Source organism: Oncorhynchus clarkii, chromosome 21 (genome assembly GCF_045791955.1).
Source record: "Oncorhynchus clarkii lewisi isolate Uvic-CL-2024 chromosome 21, UVic_Ocla_1.0, whole genome shotgun sequence".
In the NCBI taxonomy this organism is placed as follows: domain Eukaryota; kingdom Metazoa; phylum Chordata; class Actinopteri; order Salmoniformes; family Salmonidae; genus Oncorhynchus; species Oncorhynchus clarkii.
Window position 1 is genome coordinate 49,747,041 of NC_092167.1, and position 26,016 is coordinate 49,773,056.

General features: G+C 43.4%; 1 protein-coding gene across 1 annotated transcript in view; it reads right to left on the reverse strand.

Annotated features, from left to right (window-relative positions):
• LOC139379247 (uncharacterized) overlaps positions 1-26,016 on the reverse strand; it is a 110,364-nt gene that overhangs the window by 82,855 nt on the left and 1,493 nt on the right. Inside the window, exons 2-3 of the mRNA XM_071122045.1 lie at positions 24,736-25,008; positions 24,316-24,639 (exon numbers count right to left, since the gene is read on the reverse strand). Coding sequence (XP_070978146.1) covers positions 24,316-24,639; positions 24,736-25,008 — 597 coding nt within the window. The remainder of the gene's footprint in view (positions 1-24,315; positions 24,640-24,735; positions 25,009-26,016) is intronic.

Here is a 26,016-nt window from a genome sequence, read left to right on the forward strand (position 1 = left end):
TTTTGCAGAATCCATCAGGTTTTCTTCCAGAATGGTCCTGTATTTGGCTCCATCCATCTTCCCATCAATTTTAACTATCTTCCCTGTCCCTGCTGAAGAAAAGCAGGCCCAAACCATGATGCTGCCACCACCATGTTTGACAGTGGGTATGGTGTGTTCAGGGTGATGAGCTGTGTTGCTTTTACGCCAAACATAGCGTTTTGCATTGTTGCCAAAAAGTTCAATTTTGGTTTCATCTGACCAGAGCACCTTCTTCCACATGTTTGGTGTGTCTCCCAGGTGGCTTGTGGCAAACTTTAAACAACACTTTTTATGGATATCTTTAAGAAATGGCTTTCTACTTGCCACTCTTCCATAAAGGCCAGATTTGTGCAATATACGACTGATTGTTGTCCTATGGACAGAGTCTCCCACCTCAGCTGTAGATCTCTGCAGTTCATCCAGAGTGATCATGGGCCTCTTGGCTGCATCTCTGATCATTCTTCTCCTTGTATGAGCTGAAAGTTTAGAGGGACGGCCAGGTCTTGGTAGATTTGCAGTGGTCTGATACTCCTTCCATTTCAATATTATCGCTTGCACAGTGCTCCTTGGGATGTTTAAAGCTTGGGAAATCTTTTTGTATCCAAATCCGGCTTTAAACTTCTTCACAACAGTATCCCGGACCTGCCTGGTGTGTTCCTTGTTCTTCATGATGCTCTCTGCGCTTTTAACGGACCTCTGAGACTATCACAGTGCAGGTGCATTTATACGGAGACTTGATTACACACAGGTGGATTGTATTTATCATCATTAGTCATTTAGGTCAACATTGGATCATTCAGAGATCCTCACTGAACTTCTGGAGAGAGTTTGCTGCACTGAAAGTAAAGGGGCTGAATAATTTTGCACGCCCAATTTTTCAGTTTTTGATTTGTTAAAAAAGTTTGAAATGTCCAATAAATGTCGTTCCACTTCATGATTGTGTCCCACTTGTTGTTGATTCTTCACAAATAAATACAGTTTTATATCTTTATGTTTGAAGCCTGAAATGTGGCAAAAGGTCGCAAAGTTCAAGGGGGCCGAATACTTTCGCAAGGCACTGTATATGCCATCAAAAGGAACGTAAAATTGCCCTTTATGGTTGTGAGGTCTGGGGTCCGCTCACCAACCAAGAATTCACAAAATGGGACACACAGCAAATTGAGACTCTGCACGCAGAATTCTGCAAAAAATATCCTCTGTGTACAACGTAAAACACCAAATAATGCAGAGCAGAATTAGTTCGATACCCACTAATTATCAAAATCCAGATAAGAGACATTCTATAACCACTTAAAAGGAAGCGATTCCCAAACCTTCCATAACAAAGCCATCACCTACAGAGAGATGAACCTGGAGAAGAGTCCCCTAAGCAAGCTGTTCCTGGGGCTCTATTCACAAACACAAACTGACCCCAAAGAGCCCCAGGACAGCAGCACAATTAGACCCAACCAAATCATGAGAAAACAAAAAGATAACTACTTGACACATTGGAAAGAATTAACAAAAAAACTGTTAAATCTAGAATGGTATTTGGCCCTAAACAGAGAGTACACAGTGGCAGAATACCTGACCACTGTGACTGACCCTAATTTAAGGAAAGCTTTGACTACGTATAGACTCAGTGAGCATAGCCTTGCTATTGAGAAAGGCCGCCTTAGGCAGACATGGCTCTCAAGAGAAGACAGGCTATGTGCTCACTGCCCACAAAATGAGGTGGAAACTGAGCTGCACTTCCTAACCTCCTGCCCAATGTATGACCATATTAGAGAGACATATTTTCCTCAGATTACACAGATCCACAAAGAACTAGTAAACAAACCCAATTTTGATAAACTCCCATATCTATTGGGTGAAATTCCACAGTGTGACATCACAGCAGCAAGATGTGTGACCTGTTGCCACAAGGTCAACCAGTGAAGAACAAACACCATTTTAAATACAACACATAATTATGCTTATTTATTTTCCTTTTTCTACTTTAACTTGTACTTTAACACCATTAGCAAAAAAATATATAAATAATCAAATTGTACAACTGAAGATCAACACGGGAGGAAATGATTGACAGAGAGTGAGTTAAAAGACCAATCTTAATCGTGCTAGCTATCTAAATTCAAAGTGCTACTGGTGAGGCAGCGACAGCCGCAGCATTGACTGAGAGACTCCACTATTTTTGTTGCATTTCCAGCAGAAATTAAACCAAAGACAGGAAGAAGAATCAATTCTAAACACAGAGTTCAGAGGGAGAACCTGGAAAATGTTGTTTGCCGACTGCTCACACAACAGGACTGTTGCAAACCTGTTATTTGACAGAGAACACACTGCTGCCTGGCATACAGCTGTCATTGTTGTTATACAACACAGAAAGGCATCTGCAAGTATATATTTTTGGAGGACCACGAAAGGACAAGGAAAGTTTCTGATGGTAAACGTTGTAACATCAGTTTTGCAAATTGTATTAAATTGTATTGAACTGAGGAGAGAGAGAGACAGAGAGAGAGAGACAGAGACAGAGACAGAGACAGAGAGAGAGAGACAGAGAGAGAGAGAGAGACAGAGAGAGAGAGAGAGACCGAGAGAGAGAGAGAGTGAGAGACAGAGAGAGAGAGAGAGAGAGACAGAGAGAGAGAGAGAGAGAGACAGAGAGAGAGAGAGAGAGAGAGAGAGAGAGAGAGAGAGAGACCATCCTATATCTATTCGGTAAAATACCACAGTGTGCCATCTTAGCAGTAAGATTTGTGACCTGTTGCCACAACAAACACCATTGTAAATACAACCCACATTTATGTTTATTTATTTTCCCTTTTGTAAGAGGGGTAAAGAGACAGTAGAGAGGTGGAGAGAGAGGTGGAGAGAAATGTAGAGAGAGAGGTGGAGAGAGAGGTAGAGGTGGAATGCTGTGGGGTATAAGAATGTTTTGAAATCATTGTGTGGAGGAAAATAGAAAAACTGAAAAGACAAATTAAGGAGGGGGGAGGGAGGAGAGAGAGGGAGGAGAGAGAGGGAGAGGGAGGAGAGAGAGGGAGGAGGGAGAGGGAGGGAGGGAGGAGATGGAGGGAGAGGGAGGAGAGAGAGGGAGGAGAGAGAGGGAGGAGGGAGAGGGAGGAGAGAGAGGGAGGAGGGAGAGGGAGGGAGGGAGGAGATGGAGGGAGAGGGAGGAGAGAGAGGGAGGAGAGAGAGGGAGGAGAGAGAGGGAGGAGGGAGAGGGAGGAGAGAGAGGGAGGAGAGAGAGGGAGGAGGGAGAGGGAGGGAGGAGATGGAGGGAGAGGGAGGAGAGAGAGGGAGGGAGGAGAGAGAGGGAGGGGAGAGGGAGGAGGGAGAGAGGAGGGAGAGGGAGGAGATAAGGAAGGAAGGGGCAGAGAAGCAGCGGTATCATTGAAACAATTAAGAATAGACAGGAAGCACTCAGAAGCAGAACAGGAAAACAAATATCATAACAAGATATGGGGAAAGAAGAGACAAGAGAAAAGAGAAGGAGAGATGGAGGGAGAGATTAACACACTCACAGAATAAACAATGGAGGGCGAGATGGAGGGAGAGGAGAGGTGGAGGGAGAGATTAACACACTCACAGAATAAACGATGGAGGGAGAGATGGAGGGAGATGGAGGGAGAGGAGAGGTGGAGGGAGAGATTAACACACTCACAGAATAAACAATGGAGGGCGAGATGGAGGGAGAGGAGAGGTGGAGGGAGAGATTAACACACTCACAGAATAAACGATGGAGGGAGAGATGGAGGGAGATGGAGGGAGAGGAGAGATGGAGGGAGAGATTAACACACTCACAGAATAAACACTTTGTCTCCAAGTCTCTCTCTTCTTTTCTCTATGACAGTTATCCTTTATTCATCAAGTCACTAAATACGGTAAACACGGTTTCTCCCACCGTGTTCCTGACAGTGTTATTGTTGTGAGGCTGCGTACCATTTACGATGCTGATTCCATTTATTCCCTCCTCTGATGCTTTGCCAACCGTAATCATGAAGATAATGACTATGGTAATGATGATGGTGGCGGTGTTGGTGGTGTTGATGATGATGGTGATGAATCGCTGTTGTCGTTAGCAACAAGGTGCGCAACGGGGATCGGAATGTTGACGATCTGTAAATGAGGTTGTTTATCGTGTACTGTATTTTAACAGCGTGTTCCAGTCCTGTTCCATCATCCCTTTCCTCCACCTCTCCTCTCCCTCCATCTCTCCTCTCCCTCCACCTCTCCTCTCCCTCCACCTCTCCTCTCCCTCCACATCTCCTATCCCTCCATCTCTCCTCTCCCTCCACCTCTCCTCTCCCTCCACATCTCCTCTCCCTCCATCTCTCCTCTCCCTCCATCTCTCCTCTCCCTCCATCTCTCCTCTCCCTCCATCTCTCCCTCTACCTCTCCTCTCCCTCCATCTCTCCTCTCCCTCCACCTCTCCTCTCCCTCCACTCTCCCTCCACCTCTACTCTCCCTCCACCTCTCCTCTCCCTCCATCTGTCCTCTCCCTGCATCTCTCCCTCCACCTCTCCTCTCCCTCCACCTCTCCTCTACCTACCTCTGTCCTCTCCCTCCACCTCTCCTCTCCCTCCACCTCTCCTCTCCCTCCATCTGTCCTCTCCCTCCACCTCTCCTCTCCCTCCACCTCTCCTCTCCCTCCACCTCTCCCTCCACCTCTCCTCTCCCTCCACCTCTCCTCTCCCTCCATCTGTCCTCTCCCTCCGCCTCTCCTCTCCCTCCATCTGTCCTCTCCCTCCATCTGTCCTCTCCCTCCATCTCTCTCCCTCCATCTGTCCTCTCCCTCCATCTGTCCTCTCCCTCCACCTCTCCTCTCCCTCCATCTGTCCTCTCCCTCCATCTCTCCCTCCACCTCTCCTCTCCCTCCACCTCTCCTCTCCCTCCATCTGTCCTCTCCCTCCATCTGTCCTCTCTCTCCACCTCTCCTCTCCCTCCATCTCTACTCTCCCTCCACCTCTCCTCTTCCTCCATCTGTCCTCTCCCTCCATCTCTCCTCTCCCTCCACCTCTCCTCTCCCTCCACCTCTCCTCTCCCTCCATCTCTCCTCTCCCTCCATCTCTCCCTCCACCTCTCCTCTCCCTCCATCTGTCCTCTCCCTCCATCTGTCCTCTCCCTCCACCTCTCCTCTCCCTCCATCTCTCCTCTCCCTCCACCTCTCCTCTTCCTCCATCTGTCCTCTCCCTCCATCTCTCCTCTCCCTCCACCTCTCCTCTCCCTCCACCTCTCCTCTCCCTCCATCTCTCCTCTCCCTCCATCTCTCCCTCCACCTCTCCCTCCACCTCTCCTCCATCTGTCCTCTCCCTCCATCTCTCCCTCCACTTCTCCTTTCCTACATCTCTCCCTTCCCCTTCTCCCTCCACCTCTCCCTCCACCTCTCCTCTCCCTCCATTTCTCTTATCCTCTCTCTACTGTCTGCTAGTCAACCTAATTTCACTTAGAGAGAGGGGGATTGGAAGAGAGGGAAGGAGGGGGAGAGGAGAATATGGATTGTGCAAAGGCATCAGAGGAAAGGCCAGTTTCACACAGGAGATGGAGGCAGAAGGTAAGGGGTTCATTTTTAGAAAGAGTGAGAGTGAGGGATGGGGAGAGATGGAAGGGGAGAGAGGGAAGGGGAGATTGAAGGAGAGAGGGAAGGGGAGAGAGGGAAGGGGAGAGAGGGAAGGGGAGAGGGAAGGAGAGACGGAAGGGGAGAGAGGGAAGGGGAGAGAGGTGGTTTTAAAAGGAGGGGTGTGAGAGTCTCTATCTATAACTATTTGAGACACTTAAAATGTAAAATTATGTGGGGATACGGTGTTGCAAGGATGTCAAGAGACACATTTGATTTGACAGACAGTGACACATGGAATGTTTTTCCAACAGAATCGACGGAATGAATAAACCCCTGATCACGCATAAACACAGTTCACAGTTTCATAGCAGCCACGTTGAATTCCTTCTCGCATCGACGTTATTGGCTCTCCTCCTCTCACCCTTTCCCTTCACTTGTGGACTTCAATGAACAACACAAGCAGCTGTATGTGACCAGGCAGGGGAAAAAAACGTTTGAAGCGAAGCCTCTTCACACTGCCTACATCGGTGTCTCCATATTAACTAAAGTAATGTCCTAGTCAACATAGCTAATATAGCTAAAGCGTTAGTAAACCTGCTACAATCATGGAGTAACATTACAATGTACAGTCAGTAAGCAGTTTAGCACTTACACCAGCAGTCCCCAGTGGCAACAAATTAGTAAAACCAAAAGCTTACAGAGCCAGTTAGCTAACATAGCATCCCTCTGTTATAGCCAGTTAGCTAACATAGCATCCCTCTGTTATAGCTAGCTAGCTAACATAGCATCCCTCTGTGTTTACCCAGCTAGCTAACATATCATCCCTCTGTTATAACCAGCTAGCTAACATAGCATCCCTCTGCTATAGCCAGCTAGCTAACATAGCATCCCTTTGAATCAACTATTCACCACATATGATGCACTGCAGTGCTAACTAGCTGTAGCTAGTAGCTCATTCTCTGATCCTTTCATTGGGTGGACAACATGTCAGTTCATGCTTCAAGAGCTCTGATAGGTTAGAGGACGTTCTCCTGAAGTTGTTATAATTACTGTGTAAGTCTATGGAAAGGGTTGAGAACCGTGAGCCAGCTAGGTTTTGTATTGAAGTCAATGTACCCAGAGGAGGATGGAAGCTAGCGGTCCTCCGACTACACCACGGTGCTACCCTACAGAGTGCTGTTGAGGCTACTGTAGACCTTCGTTGCGAAACAGTGTGTTTGAATCAATTGTATGGTGACGTTATTATAGTTATTATAGTTTTATCTTAAAAATGATCATTTTTTAAATGTGAAATCACAAAAAAACATCAAGCGCTATGATGCTAACTGGAAAGGAAGACCCAGAATTAGGTGAATGGATGATCTCCGCATGTGTGGTTCCCACCGTGAAGCATGGAGGAGGAGGATGTGTGATGGTGTGGGGGTGCTTTGCTGATGACACTGTCTGTGATTTATCTAGAATTCAAGGCAAACTTAACCAGCATGGGACTACCATTTGTTTTGTTTTTCAACAGGACAATGACGCCACACACCTCCAGGCTGTGTAAGGGCTTTATGACCAAGAAGGAGAGTGATGGAGTGCTGCATCAGATGACCTGACCTCTACTTGAGTTGGTTAGAGATGAGTTGGACCTCAGAGTGAAGGAAAAGCAGCCAACAAGTGCTCAGCACATGTGGGAACTCCTTCAAGACTGTTGGAAAAGCATTCCAGGTGAAGCTGGTTGAGAGAATGCCAATAGAGTGCAAAGCTGTCACCAAGACAAAGGGTGGCTACTTTTGAAGAATCTAAAATAGAAAATATATTATGATTTTTTAAAAACTTTTTGTTGGTTACTACATGATTCCATATGTGTTATTTAATAGTTTTGATGTCTTCACTATTATTCTACAATGTAGAAAATAGTAAAAATAAAGAAAAACCCTTGAATGCATAGGAGTGTCCAAACTTTTGATTGGTATCTCTCTCTCTCTCTGTCTCTCTCTCTCCATCTCTCTCTGTCTCTCTCTCTCTCTCTCTCCTTCCCTCTCTGTGGGCTCACAGCCTATTAAATGTGGAAAAAATGTATTATATATATATATAAAAATACAAAGCAACAAAACAAGAAAGAGAAAATAAACTGAGATATGGTTTTAAAAGCTGATACTGTTAAAAAAGAAGATGGAGAGATATATGTCACAGCGGGAACAGACAGTCCTGCGGAGAGAGGGACGGGGTGATGGAGAGGAGGAGTGGGGGAGGAGTGGGGGAGGGGGTTAGAGACAGGAATAGAATAATGGATTTTTCACTGTCGAGGGATGAAGGGTGGAAGGAGGGAGAGAGGAGGGAGAGAGAGAGAGGCACACAGCTGGATACAGTTCTTAATACTCCCTCTACTGTGAGGGAGAGATAAAAGATAGAGAGATGAGAGACGGATAGATGGAACAATGCAGCAGGGGTAGGGGTGGAGTGGGAGGGGGGTGATAGAGTGGTATATAGACAGATCTTGGATCAGCCAAGACTAGATGAAGATAAATATATACACATATCATTCTCTCTCTCTCAACTCTCTCCCTATTTCGCTCTCCTTCCCTCCGTTCCCTCTGTCCCTCCCTTCTCTTCTGTCTGACTCACTCCTTCACCTCTTCCATCTCAATCCTTCATCCCCGTATGTGATGCAGTGGGGGAAGGGGGAGAGAAAGAGAGAGAGTGAGAGAGAGAGAGACAGAGAGACAGAAAGAGAGACAGAGGGAGAGAGAGAGAGAGAGAGACAGAGAGAGACAGAGAGAGAGAGAGAGACAGAAAGAGAGACAGAGGGAGAGAGAGAGAGAGAGAGAGACAGAGAGACAGAGAGAAAGATTTTGTGGTGAAAAGTGAGAGGCACTCATCCCCCCCCCCCACAGAGGCTAACATCATAGCATCCACAGACCAAACCACTGCAGAGAGCAACCACATGGGAGTGGATGAATAGAGAGAGGATATGAGAGGAAGGTGTGATGGTGTACCACTGTACTGTACTGCACTGTACTGACCCCAAATTAAGAAAATGTGCAGACTCACAGCCTTGCTATTGAGAAAGGCCGCCGTAGGCAGACATGCTATTGAGAAACCCCACAGAGCCACAGGACAACAGCACAATTAGACCCAACCAAATCATGAGAAAACAAAAACATAACTACTTAACTCATTGGAAAGAATTAACAAAAAAACAGAGCAAACTAGAATGCTATTTGGCCTTAAACAGAGAGTACACAGTGGCAGAATACCTGACCACTGTGACTGACCCAAAATTAAGGAAAGCTTTGACTATGTACAGACTCAGTGAGCATAGCCTTGCTATTGAGAAAGGCCGCCGTAGGCAGACACGGCTCTCAAGAGAAGGCAGGCTATGTGCTCACTGCCCACAAAATGAGGTGGAAACTGAGCTGCACTTCCTAACCTCCTGTCCAATGTATGACCATACTAGATACATAGTTTACAAAACATTAGGAATACCTGCTCTTTCCATGAAATAGACTGACCAAGTGAATCCAGGTGAAAGCTTTGATCCCTTATCGACGTCACTTGTTAAATTCACTTAAATCAGTTTAGATGAAGGGGAGGAGACGGGTTTAAAGAAGGATTTTTAAGACTTGAGACAAATTGAGACATGGATTGTGTGTGTCTGCCATTCAGAGGGTGAATGGGCAAGAGAAAAGTTTGAAGTGCCTTTGAACGGGGTATGGTAGGAGGTGCCAGGTGCACTGGTTTGTGTCAAGAACTGCAAAGCTGCTGGGTTTTTCCACACTCAACAGTTTCCTGTGTTTATCAGGAATGGTCCACCACCCAAAGGACATCCAGCCAACTTGACACAACTGTGGGAAGCATTTGGAGTCAACATGGGCCAGTATCCCTGCATCCCTGTGGAGGGAGAGAGAGAGAGAGAGAGAGAGAGAGAGAAAATAAAAAAAAACATGTTTTTTGATAAACTCCCATATCTACTGGGTGAAATACCTCAACATAAAAGTCTCTCTCTCTCTGGAGTGTTGGCACATGCTGGGAGTTGTATGAGCAATGCCGTCCCTGTCAGTTGTATGGGGACGCCTTCCCTGTCACTTCAGCACGGCTTCAGGTGTGTTACTGAAGCTACTGTCACTGTGGAGGAGTTTCTGGTCGCCGTAGGAGAGAAGGTAGACTATGAAAATGTTGATTATGCGTCGTGGATGAGTAAGACGGTGGTGGTTTTTCTTAAAACTTCTTGCTCCTACCTGAGACGCAGATGTCTCAACTAGACACCTGGAAATGCCAATGCGCTACGCTAAATGCTAAATGTACTCGTTAAAACTCAAACGTTCATTAAAACACACATGCAGGGTATTGAATTAAAGCTACACTCGTTGTGAACCTAGCCAACATGTCAGATTTTTAAAATGCTTTTCGGCGAAAGCATGAGAAGCTATTATCTGATAGCATGCAACACCCCGAAATACCTGAAGGCGACGTAAACAAAAGAATTAGCGTAGCCGGCGCTACACAAATAGCAGAAATAAAATATAAAACATTCATTACCTTTGACGCGCTTCTTTGTTGGCACTCCTATATGCCCCATAAACATCACTATTGGGTCTTTTTTTCGATTAAATCGGTCCATATATACCCAAAATATCCATCTATGGAAACTGTGTAATTCAGAAAAAAACACAGTTTCAAAACGCAGCGTCATTTTTTTAAATTAAAAAAGTCGACGATAAACTTTCACAAAACACTTCAAAATACTTTTGTAATCCAACTTTAGGTATTAGTAAACGTTAATAATCTATCAAATTGAAAACGGGGCGATGTGTATTCAATAGCTCCACGTCTTCAAATCATGTTTGGGAAATCTCTCTTCCAAGACGTCCTGTCGGAGACCGGATGGAATGGATTCTCTCTCCTTTGTTTGACCAAGAAATAACTCCCAGGAAAATGACAAGACTGGCGACATCGTGTGGAGGCTGTAGGAATTGCAATCTCGGCCCTATTTAATTTGGTGTCCCTGAAACAATACATGAAAGTGACGCATGGAAATTATTTTTAGCTTTCAGAGAGCAGTTTTTCTTGCGCTTTTCGATGAAACACACGCTCTGTTATAGTCACAGCCGTGATTTAACCAGTTTTAGAAACTTCAGAGTGTTTTCTATCCACACATACTAATCATATGCATATACTATATTCCTGGCATGAGTAGCAGGACGCTGAAATGTTGCGCGATTTTTAACAGAATGTTCGAAAAAGGAGGGGGTAGACGGAAGAGGTAGAAGAGAGTCTGGTTGATCGTATGGTTGAGCATGGTGTACTTCTTAAAGAAGAGTGTCTTGTAGATCGGAGGGTTGAGCATGGTGTACTTCTTAAAGAAGAGTGTCTTGTAGATCGTATGGTTGAGCATGGTGTACTTCTTAAAGAAGAGTGTCTTGTAGATCGTATGGTTGAGCATGGTGTACTTCTTAAAGAAGAGTGTCTTGTAGATCGGAGGGTTGAGCATGGTGTACTTCTGGTTGATCGTATGGTTGAGCATGGTGTACTTCTTAAAGAAGAGTGTCTGGTAGATGGGATGGTTGAACATGGTGTACTTCTTAAAGAAGAGTGTCTGGTAGATGGGATGGTTGAGCATGGTGTACTTCTTAAAGAAGAGTGTCTTGTAGATCGTATGGTTGAGCATGGTGTACTTCTTAAAGAAGAGAGTCTTGTTGATCGTATGGTTGAGCATGGTGTACTTCTTAAAGGAATGTTTATTCAAATTACGGCACTTTTTTCTCCGTCAACAAGGGTAACGATTTCAAATGTACCACCGTTTATCCCCAATGAGCTGTTGGAGCTCGAGTTATTATGGTTTGTAATTGAGTTATTATGGTTTGGGAAGTTTGCAAGTTCAGTTAAAATTGTGGGTTGCAAACACCCGGCTCTGAAACAGGTTATGTCGTTTCAAAACACCCGGCTCTGAAACAGGTTATGTCGTTTCAAAACACCCGGCTCTGAAACAGGTTATGTCGTTTCAAAACACCCGACTGTTTGAGGTAAGGTGAGGTAAACAGGTTCCTGGACAAGACTTTTGGGAAATCGGTCAAATTGGCAGGTTGTTTTTATGTTGATAATTTTGTGAGATGTGGTGTTACAGAAGACGAAGGGTTTAGACCAGCTGAGTGAGTTTCCGCTTGAGGAAATGTGTTACTACGGCAACAAAAGGTAATGGGAAACGTGGTCAGAGAAAATTAAAACAGTTATGATGATTTTTTGTTTTATTTTGACCCTTATTGAACTAGGCAAGTCAGTTAAGAACATGGGGAGGAGGGGAGAGAGAGACAGAGACAGAGATGAGGGGAAAATGAGCAAGTAGAGATGTAGTGAACCCTGTTACAAGGTGGAAAAAGTTCATTAGTGAGAGCTAGGAGGTGAAATGACTTTTTACACCAGGTCACAGAAACTTGACCCCACCCGCCTCTCTCTCTCTCTCTGTGTCTCTCTCTGTGTCTCTCTCTGTGTCTCTCTCTCTCTCTCTCTCTCTCTCTCTCTCTCTCTCTCTCTCACTGTCTCTCTCTCTCTCTCTCTCTCTCTGTGTCTCTCTCTCTCTCTCTCTCTCTCACTGTCTTTTACATGGAGATGGAGATGGTCATTTACTGCTAATTAACTACATTGTTTTGGGTCACAAACCACACACACACTCACACACTCACCACACACACACACACTCGCACCACACAACCACACACACACACACACCACACACACACCACACACACACACACACCACAAATACACACACCACACACACACCACACACACACACACACCACAAATACACACACACACACTCGCACCACACAAACACACACCACACGCACACCACACACACACACCACACACCACAAATACACACACCACACATACACACACACACATCACACACACCACAAACACACACCACAAACACACACCACACACACACACACACACACACACACACACACACACACACACACACCACACACACACACACCACACACACACACACACCACAAATACACACACCACACACACACCACACACACACACCACACACACACACACACACACACACACACACACACACACACACACACACACACACACCACAAATACACACACCACACACACACCACACACACACACACACTCGCACCACACAAACACACACCACACGCACACCACACACACACACCACACACCACAAATACACACACCACACATACACACACACACCACAAACACACACACACACACACACACACCACACACACACCACAAACACACACCACACACACACACACACACACACACACACACACACCACACACCCCACACACACACACACACCACACACACCACATACCCCACACACACACACCACACACACACACACACACACACCACACACCACACACACACAGACACACCACACACACACACCACACACCACACACACACCACACATACACACCACACCACACACACCACACCACACACACACACACCACTCAGATCCTCTGCATCACGGCTTGTTTACATAAGCTGTTCTTTATCTTCAATCCACTGTCTATTATATATCCTGTTTCCGTGTTGCTTTACTCCTACCTACAGTATAAGTACATAGCTACCTAAATGACCTCCTACCACTACACATCGACCTGGTACTCCCTGTATTTAACCATGTAATTTCCTATTTCCTGTATATAGCCATGTTATTTCCCATTTCCTGTATATAGCCATGTTATTTCCTATTTCCTGTATATAGCCATGTCATTTCCTATTTCCTGTATATAGCCATGTTATTTCCCATTTCCTATATATAGCCATGTTATTTCCCATTTCCTGTATATAGCCATGTTATTTCCCACTTCCTGTATACAGCCATGTTATTTCCTGTTTCTTGTATACAGCCATGTTATTTCCTATTTCCTGTATATAGCCATGTTATTTCCTATTTCCTATACATAGCCATGTTATTTCCTATGTCCTATATATAGCCATGTTATTTCCTATTTCCTATATATAGCCATGTTATTTCCTATTTCCTATATATAGCCATGTTATTTCCTATTTCCTGTATATAGCCATGTTATTTCATATTTCCTGTATATAGCCATGTTATTTCCAATTTCCTGTATATAGCCATGTTATTTCCTGTTTCCTGTATATAGCCATGTTATTTCCTGTTTCCTGTATATAGCCATGTTATCTCCCACTTCCTATATATAGCCATGTTATTTCCTATTTCCTGAATGTAGCCATGTAATTTCCTATTTCCTGTATATAGCCATGTTATTTCCTATTTCCTATATATAGCCATGTCATTTCCTATTTCCTGAATATAGCCATGTTATTTCCCACTTCCTGTATATAGCCATGTTATTTCCTGTTTCCTGTATATAGCCATGTTATTTCCTATTTCCTGTATATAGCCATGTTATTTCTTATTTCCTATATATAGCCATGTTATTTCCAATTTCCTGTATATAGCCATGTTATTTCATATTTCCTGTATATAGCCATGTTATTTCCTATGTTCTGTATATAGCCATGTTATTTCCAATTTCCTGTATATAGCCATGTTATTTCCTATATATAGCCATGTTATTTCCAGTATATAGCCATTTTATTTCCTATTTCCTGTATATAGCCATGTTATTTCCTATTTCCTGTATATAGCCATTTTATTTCCTGTTTCCTGTATATAGCCATTTTATTTCCTGTTTCCTGTATATAGCCATGTTATTTCCTATATATAGCCATGGTATTTCCTATTTCCTGTATATAGCCATTTTATTTCATGTTTCCTGTATATAGCCATGTTATTTCCTATGTCCTGTATATAGCCATGTTATTTCCAATTTCCTGTATATAGCCATGTTATTTCCTATATATAGCCATGTTATTTCCAGTATATAGCCATTTTATTTCCTATTTCCTATATATAGCCATGTTATTTCCTATTTCCTGTTTATAGCCATGGTATTTCCTATTTCCTGTATATAGCCATGTAATTTCCTATATATAGCCATGTTATTTCCTGTATATAGCCATGTTATTTCCTATATATAGCCATGTTATTTCCTATTTCCTGTATATAGCCATGTTATTTCCTATTTCCTGTATATAGCCATTTTATTTCCCGTTTCCTGTATATAGCCATTTTATTTCCTGTTTCCTGTATATAGCCATGTTATTTCCTATTTCCTGTATATAGCCATGTTATTTCCTATTTCCTGTATATAGCCATGTTATTTGCTATTTCTTGTATATAGCCATGTTATTTCCTATTTCCTGTATATAGCCATGTTATTTCCTGTTTCCTGTATATAGCCATGTTATTTCCTGTTTCCTGTATATAGCCATTTTATTTCCTGTTTCCTGTATATAGCCATGTTATTTCCTATATATAGCCATGGTATTTCCTATTTCCTGTATATAGCCATGTTATTTCCTATTTCCTGTATATAGCCATGTTATTTCATACTTCCTGTATATAGCCATGTTATTTCATATTTCCTGTATATAGCCATGTTATTTCCTGTTTCCTGTATATAGCCATGTTATTTCCTGTTTCCTGTATATAGCCATTTTGTTTCCTGTTTCCTGTATATAGCCATGTTATTTCCTATATATAGCCATGGTATTTCCTATTTCCTATATATAGCCATGTTATTTCCTGTTTCCTGTATATAGCCATTTTATTTCCTGTTTTCTGTATATAGCCATGTTATTTCCTATATATAGCCATGGTATTTCCTATTTCCTGTATATAGCCATGTTATTTCCTATTTCCTGTATATAGCCATTTTATTTCCTATTTCCTGTATATAGCCATGTTATTTCCTATTTCCTGTGTATAGCCATGTTATTTCCTATATATAGCCATGGTATTTCCTATTTCCTGTATATAGCCATGTTATTTCCTATTTCCTGTATATAGCCATGTTATTTCATACTTCCTGTATATAGCCATGTTATTTCCTGTTTCCTGTATATAGCCATGTTATTTCCTGTTTCCTGTATATAGCCATGTTATTTCCTGTTTCCTGTATATAGCCATTTTATTTCCTGTTTCCTGTATATAGCCATGTTATTTCCTATATATAGCCATGGTATTTCCTATTTCCTATATATAGCCATGTTATTTCCTGTTTCCTGTATATAGCCATTTTATTTCCTGTTTTCTGTATATAGCCATGTTATTTCCTATATATAGCCATGGTATTTCCTATTTCCTGTATATAGCCATGTTATTTCCTATTTCCTGTATATAGCCATTTTATTTCCTATTTCCTGTATATAGCCATGTTATTTCCTATTTCCTGTGTATAGCCATGTTATTTCCTATTTCCTGTATATAGCCATGTTATTTCCTATTTCCTGTATATAGCCATGTTATTTCATATTTCCTGTATATAGCCATGTTATTTCATATTTCCTGTATATAGCCATTTTATTTCCTGTTTATAGCCATTTTATTTCCTGTTTCCTGTATATAGCCATGTTATTTCCTATATATAGCCATGGTATTTCCTATTTCCTGTATATAGTCATTTTATTTCCTATTTCCTGTATATAGCCATGTTATTTCCTATTTCCTGTATATAGCCATGTTATTTCCTATTTCCTGTATATAGCCATGTTATTTCCTATTTCCTATATATAGCCATGTTATTTCCTATTTCCTATACATAGCCATGTTATTTCCTATTTCCTGTATATAGCCATGTTATTTCCTGTTTCCTGTATATAGCCATGTTATTTCCTGTTTCCTGTATATAGCCATGTTATTTCCTGTTTCCTGTATATAGCCATGTTATCTCCTATTTCCTGTATATAGCCATGTTATTTCCTATTTCCTGTATATAGCCATGTTATTTCCTATTTCCTGTATATAGCCATGTTATTTCCTGTTTCCTGTATATAGCCATGTTATTTCCTATTTCCTGTATATAGCCATGTTATTTCCTATTTCCTATACATAGCCATGTTATTTCCTGTTTATAGCCATGTTATTTCCTGTTTCCTTTTACTAGTTATTTCTAGTCGTTTTTCACTGTGTATGTATTCCTCGTTTCATAATTATTTTTCTTTAACTCGGAATTGCTGGAAAAGGACCCGTAATCATTTCACGGTTATTCTACACCTGTTCTCTACGAAGAAAGTAGCAAATACAATTGGATTAGATTTGATTCTGAATTGGTTTTTGTAGTTTGAAACAGATAAGTATTCCTCCAATGTTTATTTTTGTTTTAAGACAGTTTGAGAAATTATGCTATTTGATTGCACCCAAACTGGCAATTTCAATTTGTACGATTCATGTAATATCAATAAATATAGAACCAAACATCTGACACATTAGGTTGCTTAGAAAATGACCAACTGGATTGCTTTCATGGAGGACTGGCTTGAATTGTGACGATGACCACAACATATTTTCATCTTGAGAAAAAGGTCTTCTACTCAAAGCTACAAACTAAATGTTGTGATACATTTAAAAGGGTTTTTCAATAGATCAGGGCACCTATTGGGTAAAACCCTGATACTTTCACACCATGTGACTTCAATGGCTATTTTCTCTGAACAGAAAAAATGAAAACCATTACCAATATCACAGAGAATACAATATAGTATGAATAAACAATTCTTTAAGACGCAGCTTCATACTACTTGTTGACATAGAGAACGTGGTTGGCTTTTCACAATTGTTTTGAATTCCATACGTTTTAATCATTGTTAGAATGACTTTCTGTCCAAACTGGATGTTAGGTACTATATTTATTGAATGTTATATACATCCGATATATATAACAATTTACAATTTACAAATTAACAATTTACAAATTAACAATTTACAAATTAGCTTAATTTCTCAGAGATTAAATTATATTTCAAATAATGTTGCAGAAATGCTTATTGTATCTATTTCCAACTACATGCATAACAATCTGATGTGGTGGGTGTGGAAATCCTCTTTCTCTTGCTTTCTGAGGTGGAATAACCCAGCTGTATGATAACTGTGTTGTTTGTTTCAATATTGCAGAGAGAATCTCAGTGTTTATGCAGAAATACATATCCAGACCATTATGAGTAATTTATATGTGTGTGTGCATACGTATATATCTCTGAGGATAATGTCTAGGTTGTTTGTACCAGAGGAGAAGGAGAGGCCCTGCTGTCGGGAGGAGAGGCCCTGCTGTCGGGAGAAGGGAAAACCATTCAAATAAGACCATGCCCTCCTAAAACTGGCTGTAACTCCAGTTTTGTTTGTGAAATTTAAATATGTATTTATTATTAAAATAATAATTTCTCTCTCCAATTGGTCGTTAAGGTCTTGGCCAATCGCTGCAACTCCCGCACGGATTCGGGAGAGGCAAAGGTTGAGAGCCATGCATCCTCAGAAACACGACCCTGCCAACCCGCACTGTTCTTGACACACTGCTCGCTTAACCCGGAAGACAGCCGCACCAATGTGTCGGCGGAAACACCATCCAGCAGGCCGACCGGGGTCAGCTTGCCAGCGGCCAGCCACAATGAGTCACTAGAGCGCGATGAGACAAGGTTAATCCCGGCCGGCCGGTCGACGCTGGCCGAACCCTCCCCTAACCTAGACGACCCTGGGCCAAAGCCTCCCCTAACCCGGATGACGCTGGGCCAAAGCCTCCCCTAACCAGGATGACGCTGGCCCAAACCCTCCCCTAACCCGGACGACGCTGGGCCAAACCCTCTCCTAACCCGGACGACGCTGGGCCAGTTGTGTGACAGCCTAGGATCGAACCCAGGTCTGTAGAAATGCAGTGCCTTAGACCGCTGCGCCCCTCGGGAGGACATATTACAATTCTAATAACGGCAATGTGTAATCTATACTTATTTAGGGAAAGTAAAGAACGGAAGTTTAAAAATGTCAGAGTAATAAAATAAATGAATTCATGAGCAGTCAATATGACTGCTTTAGCAGTTCTAGTGTTAAGAGCAAGGCTTCTCTGTTTGGAGCAAGAGTTTCATAACTACACCAAGACAGACCACACCCTGGCAGAACAAGCAAGGAGGTGGACAGAGCCAAGAACGAGCTAGTGAGATCCTATTGGTCAGTTCTAACATGCATCTGCATAATTCCTTTATGGAACAACTACTCTGTGTGCAATAACTCAATTCACCTTTGCAGTTTTTCAAAACATGATTTTTAAAAACTCTGGCAAAGTCTTCAAAACTTAGTCCACTCTGTTCATAACAGATTTTAGTTCTGGGAACAGAAAACTGCATTGATGATAAAATGTGCAGAATCTAGGCCAAAATCCATCTCATTCCATCTCCCACTGCCGGCTACTGGGCTTCCTCTCAATTCCATATTTGGTAGTGTGAAAACATCCAGTGAAATATGTATTTTTGTTCTGTGGTAACACCCTTAATGTACAACTCCATTTGAGGTTTTAGGTCTGAGAATGTTTTGAACCAAACACAATTATTTTAATTTTATTAATTTTTTTATTAAACATTCTGATACTGACTGGAACTCCTTATTTAGAATGTCAGTGACCCCACTGGATTCGGATGTTGACATGGAGAGTGTGGAACCATCCGCATACAGAGTCATTCTAGCTGCGTGTAAGACCAGAAAACAAATCCTTTGTAAAGAATAGAGAACACTAATGGCCCAAAGGAACTGCCCTGAGGGACACCGCACTGTACATATGTTGTTAGAGAAGCTTCCATTGACGAACACTCTCCGGGTTCTATTGGATAAATAACTCTCCAACCACGTGATGTGTGTTCATTTTTTTTTAATAACAAGTGATGATCAATAACATCAAATGTTGCACTGAAATCTAACAGTACAGCTCCAACTATCATCTCATTATCCATTTATTTTAACCAATCATCAGTCATCTGAGTCAGTGCCGTACAAGTTGAGTGCCCTTCTCTATAGGCTTGCTGAAAGTTAGTAGTTGTTCTCTGAAAAATACCGTTGTATTTGTAAAAACAGAATTCTCTCCATCAGTTTACTAAGAACAGGCAGCAAACTGATTGGTCGGCTGTTAGAGCCAGAAAAGGGTGCTTTACTATTTTTAGGCAGTGGAATTAGTTTAACTTCCTTCCACGCCTGTGGACACACCCACTCCTTTAGGTTTTTGGTTAAAGATCTGACAAATAGGGGTGTCAATACAGTCTGCTACCATTCTCTATAGTTTACCATCTAGGTTGTATATACCTGGTGGTAATAAAGTCTGCTACTGTTCTCTATAGTTTACCATCTAAGTTGTCTATACCTGGTGGTAATAAAGTCTGCTACTGTTCTCAAAAGTGTCCCACCAGGTGGTTTATCATTATTGATGGTTAACTTTTTAGGGATAGGGGGCAGCATTTTCACTTTGAATGAATTGCGTACCCATAGTGAACTGCCTCCTACTCTGTCCCAGATGCTAATATATGCATATTATTATTATTATTATTATTATTATTATTATTATTATTATTATTATTATTATTACTACTATTTGATAGAAAACACTCTGAAGTTTCTAAAACTGTTTGAATTATGTCTGTGAGTATAACAGAACTCATAGGGCAGGCAAACTTCCAAACAGGAAGTGGAAATTCTGGGGCTGGTTGATTTAACTCATCGCCTATTCACCTCCCAGTAAGATATGGATCTGTTCACACTTCCTACGCCTTCCACTAGATGTCAACAGTCAGTAGAACGTGGAATGAAGCCTCTAGTGTGATGTGGGACCGGATGGCAGCTATTTGAGTCAGTGGTCTGGCAGAATGCCAGTTCCTGGTCACGCGCATTTCTCTTGATATCGCCATGCGTTCCATTACTCTGTAGACAAAAACGAATGCTCCGGTTGGAACGTTAATGGATATATGATAATAACATCCTGAAGATTGATTCTCTACTTAATTTGACCAGTTTATTCGACCTGGAATATAACTTTTTGAAGTTTGTCCGAGTTCGCCTGGACTGGTGCCAGTGTTTGGACATGTGAACTAAACGTGGACCCTAACCCACAACCCCTACCAACTATCTCTGTAGTCCCATTAATTTATGAAATATCATCACTGTTACGAATCCCTTTTGGCCCGACAGTCTAGGGGGGGGGATGGTAATGAGACCCGTAACATAACTCATGCAATTCTAATAGTGACAAAGTAAAAGTGTGAACGTAATAACCAGGACAACTGAAATCTACCGTCAAACTGAAGGTTTATTTGAAAACACACGGTAATGGGGGGGGGGGGAAAGGGGCTGAGCTGGACCCAAGGAAAGAAACAATAAGCATCCAAAACACCCCTAAGCTAGACTAGCCTATTTTAACAGCTAACTAACCAAAAACACAGTGGGTGGTCCGCCCAGTTCTAACTAGTGTATTTAACAAAGTCTACCTACGGGTAGTGTATGCCCATGGGCGACTTGTCTTGGTTTCCCCTTTTCCCACCAGCAATCAAACAAACACTATAACCAAAAATAATACTCACAGGTGATGACAAAGTGCTATGGAGGTGCTCAAACAAAAGAGGTTAATACATAGAGAGAGTGAAACACAGAGACCTACAGACATGGCATTTACAGAGAGATTGAGCTCTAGAGCAAACAACTGATGGGGTTTTTAAACCAAGGGAAATTAACTGTGATTGGGTAGGAAACAGGAGGAGGTGTGTCTTCTGATTGATGATTGGATTGGTGACTGATTGGGGAGTGATGATTTTCACCTGTGAGGGGAGGAGAAAAGAAAACACAGGATACACACAGGATACTTGTATCCGTAACACTCCCACCCTTAAAAGAGCAACCCTAGGGGGGATTGCGACCACAGTATTAATGACACTCACAACAACAACCTTGCAAAACATACAACATTCTTCATTTTTACACATGAGACAAAGCATCTGCCAATACATTATCAGCTCCTGTACACAACTCTTGGGACAAGAACTGTTCTTTAAGGACTTCCATTGGTCCTCTCACTGTGTGACAAACATTAATTCAGCCGGGCTGAAACCTAGGGACTCCTGCACAGTTTCACGAGCAGCAAACACTAGAGGAACTCACTCATCCCAATCTTTCTCAGATTCCAAACAATATTTACGTAGCATAGACTTCAGTGTCTGATGCCATCTTTCAAGCGCACCCTGAGACTCGGTGATAGGCGCTTGACACACGGTGTGTAATTGATAAGGATTTTAACACCTGCTTGAAGAGCTTGGATAGGAAATTGGTACCTTGATCGCTCTGTACCACCTTAGGTAACCCGAATGTCGTGAATAATTTTATTAAGGCTTTACTCACTACCGGGGCTATAATCCTTCGCAGAGGAATGGCCTCGGGGTATCTTGCAGCCATACACATTATTGTTAACAAAAACTGGTTACCCGATTTTGTCTTCGGTAACGGTCCGACACAATCAACCACCACATGCTCAAATGGTTCACCTATGACAGGTATGGGACAAAGAGGAGCGGGAGGAATAACCTGATTTGGTTTTCCTGTTATCTGACATGTGTGGCATGTCCGACAGAACTGAGCCACATCTTGTTTTAAACCCGGCCAAAAGAAATGCAGAAGGATCCGATCATAAGTCTTTGTGATTCCTAAATGACCAGACCACTGGTGATCATGAGCAAGGGATAACACATTTTGTCAAAAGGCTGTAGGAATCACTATTTGGTAAACAGCATTCCAATCTCCACCCTCGTCAACATGGGATTTCCATTTACGCATGAGGAGATTACCATCAATGAAGTAAGCCACGTTCTTCTTCTTATCTTCCAATGAGACAACACTAGAAAAACATTTAGCAAGCTTGTTGTCAATCTTTTAGTTAGCAATCAGCTGCTCACGAGTGACTGGTAACTGTATTGCATCAGCAATAAGTTCAACGTTCTTTGATTCTTTCCTGGGCTGTTTGTCAGAGGTGATCAGCTTCTCAGAGGTATCACAATCCATCCTCTTGATCATCCTCTTTGAACAGAACAGTGTTCGACACTATCACGTCACCCTCTTGTCGTGCCTGAGCACGAGTGACAGCACAAGCGGGGAACACATGTGGATAACTCTGTGCCAGCTCATTCGAGAGAGAGTGGTCACTTTTATCCTATACTTCCAATACGGGTGCTACCTTTCCTCCGGCAATATTGTTACCCATTATAAAGGTCACACCTTTCACTGGCAACATAGGACGTACCCCCACTCTGAATATTCCACTGATTAACTCAGTGTACTTTCACAAAGTGCAATGGCACTGGGACAAAACCCATTTCAATACCCTGCACTAACACACTGGAACCACAGTATGTATCGTCAGATAAGGGCAGCACATCAGACAATATAAACGACTGCGCCGCACCAGTATCTCTAAGGATTTTAACCGGACGCTGAGACGCTCCGTCATTCGTTAGGGACACAAACCCCTCGGAAATGAATGGTTCATAACTGCGGTCGGGGACTGAGACTTTCAAACTGCAGTTACCTTGAGGCGCCTGTTTTGTTGCAGATCTCACAACCGTACGAATTAGAGCAACACCTGTTGGCGGCTTGGCACGAAGAGGCATCCCTTGTTTGCGTTTAAGCATGAAGTAATCATTAATCATATGTCCCACTTTATGACAATAGAAACAGGAACGCTCATTCTTCTGGCGTGCTTGATAGACTACTGCTGGCCGACTAGGGCTAAAGGTAGGAAACTCAGTGGCTCTACTCTCAGTTTGAGCCGAAAACACTCTTGTGCGTCAACACAAACTCGTCTGCCAACAGACGCTTCTGCCAGGGAGGATACTTTCTGTTCGTTTAGGTAAACTACAATGCGTTCGGGTAAGCAATTTTTAAACTCTTCCAACAAGATTCCTTGGACCCAAGGAAAGAAACAATAAGCATCCAAAACACACCTAAGCTAGACTAGCCTATTTTAACAACAGCTAACTAACCAAAAATACAGTGGGTGGTCCGCCCAGTTCTAACTAAGTCTACCTACGGGTAGTGTATGCCCATGGGCGACTTGTCTTGGTTTCCCCTTTTCCCACTAGCAAACAAAGAAACACCATAACCAAAACAATACTCACAGGTGATGACAAAGTGCTATGGAGGTGCTCAAACAAAAGAGAGGTTAATACACAGAGAGCGTGAACCACAGAGACCTAGAGACATGGTATTTACAGAGAGATTGAGCTCTAGAGCAAACAACTGATGGGGTTTTTAAACCAAGGGAAATGATCTGTGATTGGATAGGAAAAAGGAGGAGGTGTGTCTTCTGATTGATGATTGATGATTGATTGGATTGGTGACTGATTGGGGAGTGATGATTTTCACCTGTGAGGGGAGAAGGAGAGAAAAGAAACACACACACACACAGGATACAAACACAGGATACTTGCATCCGTAACAATCACACATGATGTAAGCTAGTTACAGAGTCTCCTAAAGACATGACACATTGGGAAGAGATATTCTTGATGATTGGTGTAAGTCTGCTAGTTGTATGGTTGGATGGTTGGCTGGCTGGTTGGCAGGCTGGCTGGATGGTTGGCAGGCTGCCTGGCAGGTTGGCTGACTGGCTGACTGGATGGATGGATGGTTGGATAGATGGATGGATGGTTGGTTGGATGGTTGGTTGGCTGGATGGTTGGATGGATGGTTGGATAGATGGATGGATGGTTGGTTGGATGGTTGGTTGGCTGGATGGTTGGCAGGATGGTTGGATAGATGGATGGATGGTTGGTTGGATGGTTGGTTGGCTGGATGGTTGGCAGGATATCACAGGTCTTGGTGTGCTGTGTAGGGGGGGTCTTGGTGTGCTGTGTAGGGGGGGGGATTGCTGTGTAGGGGGGGTCTTGGTGTGCTGTGTAGGGGGGGTCTTGGTGTGCTGTGTAGGGGGGGGTCTTGGTGTGCTGTGTAGGGGAGGTCTTGGTGTGCTGTGCAGGGGGGGTCTTGGTGTGCTGTGTAGGGGGGGTCTTGGTGTGCTGTGTAGGGGAGGTCTTGGTGTGCTGTGTAGGGAGGGGGTCTTGGTGTGCTGTGTAGGGGGGGTCTTGGTGTGCTGTGTAGGGGGGGTCTTGGTGTGCTGTGTAGGGGGGGTCTTGGTGTGCTGTGTAGGGGGGGTCTTGGTGTGCTGTGTAGGGGGGGTCTTGGTGTGCTGTGTAGGGGGGGTCTTGGTGTGCTGTGTAGGGGGGTCTTGGTGTGCTGTGTAGGGGGGGTCTTGGTGTGCTGTGTAGGGGGGGGTCTTGGTGTGCTGTGTAGGGGGGGTCTTGGTGTGCTGTGTAGGGGGGGTATTCTGGTGTGCTGTGTAGGGTGGGGTCTTGGTGTGCTGTGTAGGGGGGGTTTTCTGGTGTGCTGTGTAGGGGGGGGTCTTGGTGTGCTGTGTAGGGGGGGGTCTTGGTGCTCTGTGTAGCGGGGGTCTTCTGGTGTGCTGTGTAGGGGGGTTCTTGGAGTGCTGTGTAGGGAGGTTCTTGGTGTGCTGTGTAGGGGGGGGGTCTTGGTGTGCTGTGTAGGGGGGGGTCTTCTGGTGTGCTGTGTAGCTGACGTCTCGGTAGAGAACTTTTCCGCAGGTGAAAGAGTGACCACCTGGTGGAGCCTCATTGTGGACGGTAACGGCTGGAAGGTGTAGCTGGCATTTCTTTCACAGCTTCCTCCACAGCTTGCTCCTTATTCTAAAACAAGTTCACCTTGGATTGTCCCTCGCTCAGAGCTTGGTACAGGGACAATGACGTGGGCATATGAAACTCTTTGGCTTTACAAGCCTGTCGGCCCTCCTCTTCAATGTACCCCCTTTAACTGGCTTCAAAGTAGTTCCAGATTCCTCTTGTAAAACCTTTTCTTGAACATTTCAGTACAAAAGAGGGGGAGAAAAAAATGTACCACTCTGCTTGTCCTGTGTGCAAGGACAGTCGCTTAAAAATAAAATGGATGTTTGTCACATCCTGGCATCTCCATCGGATTTCCCTCGGGATGGGCTCCAGGTGCTTCCGTTTGGCAGGTGGTCCCTTCAGTCTGGATGCCGATACAGAAGGAGGTAGGGTCAGATGCCCCCCCCTCCCCACACAGTAAACCCCAGTGTGCATAGTGACCTGTTGGTGTGATGCACAGTAAAACCCCAGTGTGCATAGTGACCTGTTGGTGTGATGCACAGTAAAACCCCAGTGTGCATAGTGGCCTGTTGGTGTGATGCACAGTAAACCCCAGTGTGCATAGTGACCTGTTGGTGTGATGCACAGTAAAACCCCAGTGTGCATAGTGACCTGTTGGTGTGATGCACAGTAAAACCCTAGTGTGCATAGTGGCCTGTTGGTGTGATGCACAGTAAACCCCAGTGTGCATAGTGACCTGTTGGTGTGATGCACAGTAAAACCCCAGTGTGCATAGTGACCTGTTGGTGTGATGCACAGTAAAACCCCAGTGTGCATAGTGACCTGATGGTGTGATGAATCAACATGGACAGCTTGTACTTGAGCGCTGTACTTGCAGC